The 11,506-nt window shown below is 48.0% G+C and overlaps 1 protein-coding gene across 2 annotated transcripts in view; it reads left to right on the forward strand.

Annotated features, from left to right (window-relative positions):
* Positions 1 to 7,361, forward strand: part of Mrps6 (mitochondrial ribosomal protein S6) — a 68,770-nt gene extending 61,409 nt beyond the window's left edge. For both annotated transcript variants that reach the window (XM_042259557.2, XM_076549229.1), the window contains exon 3: positions 6,860 to 7,361. In XM_042259557.2, the coding sequence (XP_042115491.1) occupies positions 6,860 to 7,052 (193 nt within the window). In that variant the 3' untranslated portion in view covers positions 7,053 to 7,361. The remainder of the gene's footprint in view (positions 1 to 6,859) is intronic.
* Positions 7,362 to 11,506: the final 4,145 nt, after the last annotated feature.

Here is an 11,506-nt window from a genome sequence, read left to right on the forward strand (position 1 = left end):
CTGGCATGCTGGGCAGATGCAGCGGCGGGCTGGCAGGCAACCCTTGCCCTGCAGGCATGGTGGTGAGGTGGTGGCAGACAGTCATTCATGGCTCAGATGTTGCATCCATGCAAAATGGTTCATTATAATAGAGAAGAAGAAGATAGGAAAGAGGGAGAGGAGAGAGAAAGGGGAATAGAGAGAGGGTTCCAGGGGTGCACACCTTGTGGGAGGAAAAGCAGAGGAGAGAAAGGAAGGGGAGGGGCCTTTGCCAAAAATGAGGCTTTTACGACAGGATGCAGGGCAGTGCCAAGGGGCGGGTCAGAATACTAACACCCTGTACCTTGGTTTCCGGGCAGGAGGAGGCTTGGCTTTCAAGGAGAGGTGACTGCAGTCTATCTGCCCATCTCTGAGCTACTTGCCCCTCCTCTGCTGGGTCTTTCCTTTTCGTGGAAATTTCCATGGTGTGATGGGGAGCCAGGGGAGTAGAAGCAGTCTTTGCCCACATCAGCCCCAGGCACAGATCCACAGTGATAAGCTTGAAGAGACAGTCACACGCTGTGGTTGTGGGCACAAACCCACGTGCAGTTTGGCCAGAGCGCGTGTTTGGGTTTGATTGCCAAAGGACTGGAAAACTGGAAGAGGTGAATTAAAGAGCAAAGGTCACAAGGCTTGGTAGCAATGAGGCTCCCAGAATCCAAGCCACGACCCATTCTGAAGACCTCCAAGCCTTCGCTTTATCCTTGAAGCCGCAGAGTCCCAGTAATTCATTGTGAGAGATGAGGCGTATCCAGGAACTACAGTCTGGAGCCCTGGTTCCAGGTTACACTGTGGTCTGAAGTAGACCAGTTCTCTTTCTGGTCGTCATTTCCTCAGTTGAAGGCATTAGGCTATGTTTTCCTGTCTGTCACTTAGAGAAGACCTGGTCTGTGAGTCCTCCCTGTGGCCACAGGCAGCAGGGTGAACTGGGGATGGTGATAGGGCGTCCTGCGTCTGTTCTTCTTGATGTTAGACCGTAAAGCTGAAAGGAGACCATGTGTAGGAGACCATACTCTAGAAAATGATGCCGGACGCAGACTAGCATCAGCCTCTCCTCTTAATGCCACACATGAGATTGTCACTGCCTCCATCCTTTTCCCAGAAGATGCTGAAGAGGTGTGAAGGCACTTTGGAGATTGAGGGGCCTGAGACCCTTCTTTTCAAGATCTGAACCAGGAGGTCTCTGGGACACCTGGGTCTGTGCTTCCACCCATCCTTGGGGATTCTTTTTGCTCTTGTCACAGAAATGGTATTTAAGGCTCTGGAGTGTCGTCTAAGGACAGTTTGGAGAGCAGTGAGCAGGAGGACGGTGGAAGTGTGCCTTTGACTGGAGAGGGTTGAGTTGGCTGTTGGCACCTGTGAACATGCTTTCTCCTGGACCGTTTAGACTTCTGCTTACAGATGTGCTTAAGAAGTCTGTGAGGGGGTAGAATGGGAAGTAGAAGAAGTCAGTGCTTGCTGTTGACAGTACTGTAGGGAAACCCAAGGTAGTCTCAGAACTGGTATTTAAATAAGCTGACTTACAGACCGTAGAAAGGGTAGAACTTAGAGAGGGAAGGCGTGGGGCACCGTAGGCTGGCAGTTGTAGTGAATCGTTACAGGGCACAGAACGGCCAGGATCAGGCTGAGCATCCCGCCATGTCACCTGCCGGTGCAGGGCTCTGCGTGGACAGGTAGGGACACAAAGCCAAGTGACAGGAGCCTCCTCAGAGAGAGTGGATGTGTCCAAAGACTCCCGCTGTCACCTCAGGGAGTTAGACAGCGGCCATAGCTGTTGATGATAGTTGGGAAGAGCATTGGGATTAATACTGAGCAAAAGAATAATGGACAGTGGGAAGAAAGACATGCTGGGGGCGTGTTGGATTAAAGCATGCCACCTGCCACCAAGTAGCCAGAATGAAATGAATGAGCCAGTAATACTGGCAGTTGGCATGGAGGAAATGGTTTGAGATAACTCCCACTTAACGTTTCAGGCTCTGCTTCCTAGCCTTGCTTAAGGTACATAATCATGATTTAATGTTGAACAAATGAGCCATTCATGAATTGGGTGGTTGCAACTCTTTAGTGGTGTGTGTGTGTGTGTGTGTGTGTGTGTGTGTGTGTGTGTGTGTGTGTGTGTGTGTGTACAAACAAATGGAATTAAACCTTGAAAGCTTGGGGGGTTGGTGTGTAGTTCCCATAGTCATCATACGTAATTATCTACTCAATGAGTAAAGAGACAAGTTACTGCCCCAGGAAGCCACTCTAGTGGTGTGGTTTGAATGAGAAATGTCCCCTATGGGATCCTGTATTTGAATACTGAGCTTCTGCTGGTGCTGCTGTTTGGAGAGGCATGGACCCTCTAAGAGGTGCAGCATTGCTGGAGGAAGCCCTTGATTATGAATGGGCTTTGAGGGTTTATAGCTACACCCCATTTCCAGTTCACTCTTGCCTCCTCTGTGCAGTTGAGATGTGCTCTCTCGGCCTCCTGTTCGGTCCCTTGTGCATTTCCTGCCATTATGGACATCTAGCCTTCAGTGACTTTAAGCCAAAACAGACCCTTCCTTAAGTTGCCCTTAGTTGTGATGTTTTTATTCAGCAACAGAAAATAACTAACATAGTAATTTTCTCTTTGGTTCAATTTGTATCTTATTGATGACTTTTAAGCATCTGTCTTACTTAAGAGTTTCTCTTGCTGTGAAGAGACACCATGACCACAGCAACTCTTATAAAGGAATACATTTAATTGGGACTGGCTTACAGTTTCAGAGGTTTAGTCCGTTATTGTCATGGTGGGGAACATCGTGGCATGCAGGCAGACACGGTGCTGGAGAAGGAGCCGAGAGTTCTACATCTTGATCTGCAGGAAGCAGAAGAAGACTGTGTGTTACGGTAGCTTGAGCATGTAAGACCTCAGACCTGCCTCCACAGTGACACACACACTTCCTCCAACAAGGCCACACCTTATGCCGCCACTTGCTACAGACCAAGCATTCAAACACACGAGTCTGTGGGGCCATACCTATTCAGACCAGCACGGCATCCTTTCTTGTACTTTATCATCTCTCCGTTTGGTCTGTTCATTTACAGCTGTTTACATTGAGACTTTTTTTAAACTTAATTTGTTTATATTTTTAAATTCAATTTTTGAGAGTTCTTTGCATGCTAGATTCAGGTATATTATCTGAGATATAATTAGCAAATCCTGTCTGCAGCTTGTCTTTACTTAGAGAATTGTTTTTAATTTTGATGGTCTATTTTATTGTGTTTTTTTAAATTATAAATTGTACTTTTTTGTGTTGTCTGATGAATCTTGGCTTAATCCCAAGGTCACTAAGGCTTTCTTTTTACTTGTTTTCCTTAGACATTTAATAATTTGATTTCGATCTGTTCCATTTTTGAGTTAATTTTCCTGTGTGGTACACGGTGTGGAACAAAGCGCACTTTTCCAAGCATTAAGAACACTGAATTGATTGTTGGGAAGACTCCTCACCTGCACGGCCATGGTCGTGCCTGTCTGCCTGGGTCTGTCTAGTCACGCTGTCTGGATCAATAGGTGATGTTTGTTACTCAGCTTTATTCTTTATCTAGCTCTTTGGCTGTTGTACATTCTATGTATTTCTATATGAACTTGAAAATTAGTTTGTTGGCTTTTTTATTTGTTTGTTTTGTTTTTTTGAGACAGGGTTTCCCTGTGTAGTTTTGGAGCCTGTCCTGGATCTAGCTCTGTAGACCAGGCTGGCCTCGAACTCCTCGAGATCCACCTGGCTCTGCCTCTCAAGTGCTGGGATTACAGGCGTGCGCCACCACCGCCTGGACGTTTGTTGGTATTTTGATTGAGTTGTTGGAACTATTAGTCAGATTGGAGAGAATGACCATCTAAATAATTGAAAAATTCTTACCCATTGTCAGTGTAAATAAGAGAATAAGAAACTTTGCCCTGGGGATATAGATGCCATAGTAAACGCAAAAAACATGGACAGTGCTCAGGACGGTTAAAGCAAGGGCAGACTTTTGAAGGCAGAAAGGAGACTGTGTAAGGCACTTAGACACAGAGTTTACTTACTTATTTAAGGAGGTTGAGGCGGGAGTATCAGTCAGTCTAGATATTTGCTTGTAGCAAGCTTTCTTGGACTACCAGCCCCAAAATCATGACATGGAGACTTGTTATTAATTATGAATGTTCAGCCTTAGCTTAGGCTTGTTTCTAGCTAGCTTTAAAAAAAAAAAAAAAAAAACACTTAAATTTACCGACTTCTATTAATCTGTGCACTGCCCTGAGGCTTGATTACCTCATCCACATGCTGTCCATTCTGCTTTCCTGCTTCCTCTGTGTGTGTCAAGCACCTCCAGTTCAGTGTTGAGGAGTGGACGTCTCTGTCCCTTGTCACGGGGGAAATAGCTAGGCTCTGTCACTTGGTGACATGTTAGTTTTAAGATTCTTAGGAAGTCCTCTCTATGCCTAGTTTTCTGGGACTTTTTCTCAGGAATTGCCATGAGGTTTTGTTAGCTTCTTTACTTATATAGTTACTGAAATCACCATATTTTTCTGCTTGCTTATCAATACAGTGACTTATATTGGTTATCTTTTAATGTTAAGCTAGTCTTGCATTCTTAGGATACACTGTACTTGAACATGTTAACATTGTCCTTTATTACAGTAGTCAGTTTGCTGAATTGTTAGATTATTTTCATCTTTGCTTTTTTTTCTCTCAGTAGTATTTATGTCTGGTTTGGTTGTAAGGTAATATTAATTCACCAGTGAGTCCATCTTGTCTCTTTGTGGGGATGTTTGAAGCTACAGGTTTAACTTTTCATGGATGCAGGACTGTGAAGGTAATCTTCTTCTTCTAGAGTGAACTTTGAAAGTTCTTTTTTTTTTTTAAAGGAATTTGACTATCTTATCCGAATTGTCAAATTTATTAACAGTTTTCCATGATATCCCCCAGTATCTTTCTATCATAAAAATTGTAGTCGCGTCAACTTCCTTGTTTTCAATATTGGTATATATATTTCTGTTGAGCTGCCTGGCGAGGGGCGTACTGATTTTAGTGATGCAGAAAATTAGTATTTGGTTTCAGTCATGTTCTGTTTTCCCTTTTTGTTTTAGAAAGAGCTTCTCTCATCCACTCTTCTTCCCCAGACTGGATTTATTTTGCTCTTTTTCCATTTCTCTAAGAGAAGCTGAGGGTAGTCTGACTTCTGCTCTTCCTTGTCTGGTGGTTAGCACTCTGCATTCCCACTAGGTGCTGTGTTCGTGACATCCCCAGGCATTGCTGTTTTTAGTTTCATTCAATTTAAAGGTCTTTGTAATTTCTCCTTTGATTTCTTTAGCCCATTGCTCTACTGTTGAAGTGTATTTTAAAATGCCGTATTAGCATGTGTTGAGTACCCTAATAATGGGTTCCCTTGTGGCATTTTCATCCATGTACATAGTGTCTTTGGCCACGGTCACCTCCCATTACCCTTTCATGTCCTGTCGTCCCCCCCTTCACTGTCAGCCCCTTTCCGTGTTCATGTCTTCAGCTGCTGTTGGCTCGTTGGTGACCCAGTGAGTTCCATTGGGTCGCTTACAGAAGCATGGGGGAAGGTTTGTTTACAGGCACATAAGCCTGTATAACCTAGTAAGAGCCTGCACGGCCCCTTCCTGCACTGCAGGGCTGGCTGGCAGAGAGGAAACTTCCTGCCCAGGTACTGTTTCCAAAGAACGGGATGGACTGTAAACAGACCTACCATGCTGCAGGGAAACAACGTTTCATCAAAGGAGGCATGGAGGGCAAGGCGTGAGGGAGACAGTGCAAGGCGTGGACATGGAGTCCGGCTGCTCTGTGGGAGGTGGTCAGAGGGCCTCCACGAAGACATTTGTCAGACCTGAGAAGTGGGCGGAGCTCTGGATTTGGGCAGGAGGAGCATTGAGGACAGCACTCAGATGGGATTGTGCTTCCTGAGTTTGGAGAGGCATGGCTGGAGAGGAAGATCATCTCATCTAGAACATTCCAAAACTGCCGAGTACTCTACCGACAGTCTCCAGCTGCATCATCCAAATCAAACAGTGTGGAGGCGGCTTAAACCCTGCCCCTGCCCTCTTGGAGTTTTTGAGCTCCCTACCTGACCTGAATTCACTGTAAAGAGCAGTTGGCTTTGAACTTGAAGTGATCCTCCTGCCTTTGCACCTGGAATGCTGGTATTACAGGTGTGCACCGTGACACCTGGCTGCTTTTGAGTGTGGACAGCGGGGTGGGCAAGGGACAGTCCTTTGTGTCATTGTCCAGCAGGGGACTAACGAAGTGTTGGACCATAGCTGTCTGTCATGCCATTTAGCGTCAGTCTGGCATGGATAATGCATGTTCTGTCTTCCTGAAGGGTCATGCCGTTTTCACTGTGGTCCTTGTCAGTTCTGGTGCCTACAGGGTGGCTCCGGGTAGTGCTTTTTTCCTTACTAGGGACATGGCTGACTCATGGTCTTACTGTTCCTCTGAAGGGACTCAGTCACTAGATAGTCCTTGGGAAAATTAGAAGCCCCCAATGTTTTCATAAAAAGAATCAGTAGATGATTCCGAATTCCGTTCTGGTTGGTAGGTTAGAAAAGTCTAAGTACATACTTTCACAGTTAGTTTGTATTATTCCGCTGTGCCTGATGCCACAGTGCCTTTTGCAGCTCTACAGGTGGTTGGGATAGTTTCACAGGACGTGATGAGGAACCCGGTCTGGAAGGAGAGCGACTGTGCCCACTGCCCTCTTCCAGCTGTGCACGAGCGTGGGAGTGGTGAACTCTGGGAAGGGTAGAGTCACACCACTGACCGCAGCGGCAGGACTAGTTCATTCCAGATACGGGAATTCACCCATTTCTGTCTTGTTGCAGGTATTTCTTGGTGGATTTTTATGCCCCAACAAGTGCTGTGGAAAGCATATTGGATCACTTGGCTCGAGACATTGATGTGGTTAGACCAAATGTTGTGAAACATCCTCTGACCCAGGAAGTAAAAGAATGTGGTGGCATTGTCCCAGTCCCACTTGAAGAAAAACTGTATTCAACAAAGAGGAGGAAGAAGTAAGATTTTCCGGATTTCGGCCTTACATCGAATCCTAAGTGCACATTGGGTGCTGATAGGTTATTTTCTAGGATGCCCATGCCCATGACCCTTCTGCTGCAGGAGGTGGGGACTGCTCGCTGAGACCTGCCCTGTCATCTCCGGTGCCTACAGACCAATCTTGGTTTCATTAGCATTGTGCAATTGTCAGTAAGGGTATCCACCTTACCACTGCAGCCTTTGGAGAGAAAATTGTTTGTTATTCATACTTGGGTGTCTTGCAAAACTAAATGGAAAACAGAGAGCAGAGTAATAAACATGACTTTACCAATCTGACTTGTGTATTGCCTCCCCCCACCCCATCCCAGCACAGTGTACCCCCAAAGCTGGCAGCTCTACTTATGCTGTGATACCCCACTGTGTTAGGAGGACTCTGAAGTTTGGGACCCAGGTGACCTAGCTCCCGGGGGACCAGACAGTCCACAGAATTAGCGCTGTCTTTCCCTGTCTACACAGCAGTAGTACTTGGAAGGACACGAGTGTTTGGGGACAGCTGGGCGTCAGCAGTGCTTCCTGCCACCCCTTCGCCACTGGCTTCTACCCCCTCCACCACCGTCCCTCTGTCCCTCAGCCATCCCTGGAAGGCCCTTTGGAAGAAGGCAGAGGGACGGTGTCCATGAGGCACACACAGGCTTTTCCTTGGAATAACAGTCCCAAGGATCTCATCAGTGGCCTTCTCAGGTGGTCCCTGCCATTACAGGTGACAGCTGCTGTTGGTAGGAAGTGCCCGTCACCTGGACTGCTGGTTGTGTGGAGTCATAGCACCAGGTTGTCCTGCAACAGGAAGAGGAGGAGGACAGGGGACACAGACCTGCACGTGAACCCCACGGTGCCGCTGTCGCTCCCAGCCAGGGTCCTGCAAAGCTGCCTGTCTCGGCCCTGGCCATTCCTGTGTCCCTGCTCCTGTCCCGAGGGCCCAGGCAGCACCTGCTTCAGCTCCTTCCAAGTGAAAATTACAGGATGTTCTGAAGAGCAACGGAGATGACTCTGAGCTTAAGAGTGCTGGCTGCTCTTCCAGAGGAGCCGGGTTCAATGCCCAGCACCCACACGGCAGTCCACAACCATCTGTAACTCTAGTCCAGGCTGTTCGATGCCCTCTTCTGTCTTCGTTGGGCACTGCATGTCCGTGCAGGCAAAACACTCATACACACAATAAAAAACTCAAATTAAAAAACAAAACAACCAATGAATCAGTTAAGAGGTTCAGAATTTAAGACTAGGAATGAAAGGGATAGAGTAGAGATGGATAGAGTAGAGATTATCTGGGGGAAATATGCTACTTCCTGTTCATTATGAATTCTCTGGAACTGTGGGCTGTTGACAGGGCTCCCAAGAGCCCGCATCCATCCACTAGACAGCTTGCATCCCATGTGCTTTTCCTCGAGTGCCATTGTCTTCCTCAACTGATGACGTCCTTGTTACATGCCACGTGCACATGTTGTCTCCTAACCTCATTTAACCTATTCAGCCCTTTGAGGGAGCATTGGTACCCATGCTTTTGGATGAAAAAGCGTGATGTGGGTTTGACCTCAAACCCAGTTACCGCATGATAGCTGGGGTCTCGAACTGGGGACTCAGACACTCTTCGGTTCTCATCTATCTTGCAGTGTTGATGTTGACTTTGCCTCTGAGGTTAAACGAGATTCACGGTGTCTGAGGGAATTGTTGCCGAGGGCAACAATTCCCATGGTCCGAGAGTGGCACTAACCCTGAGAAGACGATTGTCACCATTGGGCATTCCAGATCATGCGAGTGTTCAGAGCCCTGTGGCACAGTTTGAATGTTAAGGAGGTAGCTAAGTAGAACAGCTGTGCAGTGTGCTACTTCCCATTTGGATGCTTACACATGAAGTCACTGTCCCTCTGTCCTGAGTGATAATGTACGGTGGGCCCTAAGCAGCTTATTGCAGCTTCTGCCCATGCATGCCTGGTGTTTGAGCACATGCCAGTGACTTCCAGGCTGTGCGTCTTCTGTCAGAGGTAATCTTCCTTGGCTGGTGACAGTCTGAGTTGCTGTACAGTTCTCTGCTTCTTTAGTGAATGGTGATACACACACACACACAAAAAAAAAATGGTGATGCACAATAAACATGAGCTAGCACCGAGCAGGGAAGTGGATAATTAGCTGGCTAGGAATACACAGTACCAAATGGAAAAGTCCCACCAACGGCAGCCACAAAGACTGAGAAAGTAAGGCCTGAAAGGAAGGGTACCAGCAGAGATACCCAAGGCCCTGAGTGGGAGAGCAGAGAATTGGAGGGAAGCGGGCATGATAAGACATCTAGGGGCTAGTTCTGGAAGTCTGGAGAATTCTGAGAAATAAACTTGAAGAGATAGAGTCATGGACCTGAGCTGCAGAAGCCGGAGAGCTTAGACCTTAAGACCACAGCTCCCTCTGGATTCACATCCTTCCAGAGGGTGTCTTAGATTTGTAATTTTGACTATCTGGTCTACTTTGGATGGGGTCATCTTAACTGATACTCTTGGCTTAACTCAACTGCCCTTCATAATCCATGATTCTTGGACAGTTAAGATCTAGAGGCTAGATGGCCCGGGGTGGGCAGAAGCCACCCAAGCGGGGGCCCCCACAAATGAACAGACACGTAATGGAGAGGTGGGAAGTTAGGAGAGCAGAGCAGTGTGCGTACTAGGGAGAGAGGCAGGACTGGAGATGATGGTGGTGAATGGTGAGAGAGGGCTGAGTTCTGCATGCTGTTACTGCCCAGCAGGATTGGAGGGATGATGGACAACAGCCTGGAACTTAGGCAGACTCAGCCCCTGAACCTGCTGCCAAGCCTTGGGATCCCCCTGGCGCTGGGCAACAATGGAGGCCCGAGATGAGGAAAGGTTCACGTTCTGGATTGGACCTCTTTGTAAGACCGCCGTGGTCCTCGATGACACCAAAGGCCATGTTGGTGTCAATGGTCCATGCTGCTGCCCCAGGCCATGATGAAGCCTGAGATCCATGTGGATGTATGCGGTCTGTGCCGCTGCTCAATGCCTTGGTGATGTCATTGGGCTTTGCCACCTCAGGGAGCCATGCTGATGTGAGTGGCGTGTGTAGCCATCTGAGACCATGTCCAAGGACATGAGTGGGTCAATGGTCTTGATATGGCCAAGGGTAGTGTTGATGTGTGTGGCCTCTGTTACCACCACCAAAGCCCAAGCAGATGTCAATGGTCAGGGATACCGCCTGAAGCCAAGTTAATGTCCCTGGGCACAGGAGAGCTGGCCTCGCCTCTTGGTGGCCCACAGCACTGCAGTGCAGGTGGTGGTATGGGCATGGGAGAGCTAACCCTGCCTGACTCTGGCCAATGCATGGCTCTCCTCAACTGATGGCTTCTGGTGTGGATACAGGTGGAGGAAAACTCATCCTCCCTTGGGCTAGGAGTTTGACCACACTCCAGTGAATATATGGACAACCCAAAGTTGACTTGCTTTTTTCTTTTGTGTGTGTGTGTGTGTGTGTGTGTGTGTGTGTGTGTGTGTGTGTGTGTGTGAGAGAGAGAGAGAGAGAGAGAGAGAGAGAGAGAGAGAGAGAGAGAGAGAGAGAGCATGGGGAAGGGGCAGATATGAAAGACTGGGAGGTGAGTGCAGTGTGACCCAGGATGTGAGATTCCTGAATCATCAATAATAGTGATAATCCTTTAATAAAGGATACCCTTCGAAAAAGATCTAGAGACTGGACCGGCTAGGTGATGCTTTTCCTCACAGCCCTCTCACCTTCCCCGGTCCAGAGTTCCTCTTCTGCTTTCTCCCACCATCTCCTACAACCTACTTGCAAAGGTCCTGAGTGGAGTCCTTGCAATATCAATGTTTTGTCGGTGGCCCAAGGGTGCTTGCCTGTGGCCCAGTCCTGTGGAAAGCCAGAGCACGAAGTGTTCCTAGAGAGGTGGGTGATGGATGGAAGCTGAGGACCAAGAAGCATCTTTGAGCTAAGCCTTTGGGAAGATGTCCTCAACACATCTGCCAGTTGATGACTGTTCCAGAAAGCCCTCCATCGTGGAGCATCAGCAGAGAAGGTCCATGCTGATAGGGATGGGAGTATTCAAAGCCTTAAGCTGTGTCTCCTTGCCTCTGGGTCTAGCTGACTGGGTAAGAGTTAGGTGTTGGCCCAGCCCGGCTGAGGTCTGTGTGGCCAGCCAGAGCTCAGTATGAATGTTGTTCTCTTACCCTCTTCTGAGCAGCGAAGCCAGTCTTCCAGTCCTGCAGAGAAGACACAAAGGTCAGAGAAAATACCCTTATCTAAAGCCACGGGGAAGGAGTTAGATTGGGAGCCTGTCTGCCTGGTTCCCAAGGCCATTCTTGGCTTGACACACTCTTCTGGAGGCAACCCCGGCTGGCCTGCTGCCCACTCTTCGGCCTGGGTGACCTCCTCTCCTGGGCTGCTTCTGTCCCACAGCCAAACTCAAGCCCCAG

This window comes from Peromyscus maniculatus, chromosome 12, assembly GCF_049852395.1.
Source record: "Peromyscus maniculatus bairdii isolate BWxNUB_F1_BW_parent chromosome 12, HU_Pman_BW_mat_3.1, whole genome shotgun sequence".
Classification (NCBI taxonomy): Eukaryota; Metazoa; Chordata; class Mammalia; order Rodentia; family Cricetidae; genus Peromyscus; species Peromyscus maniculatus.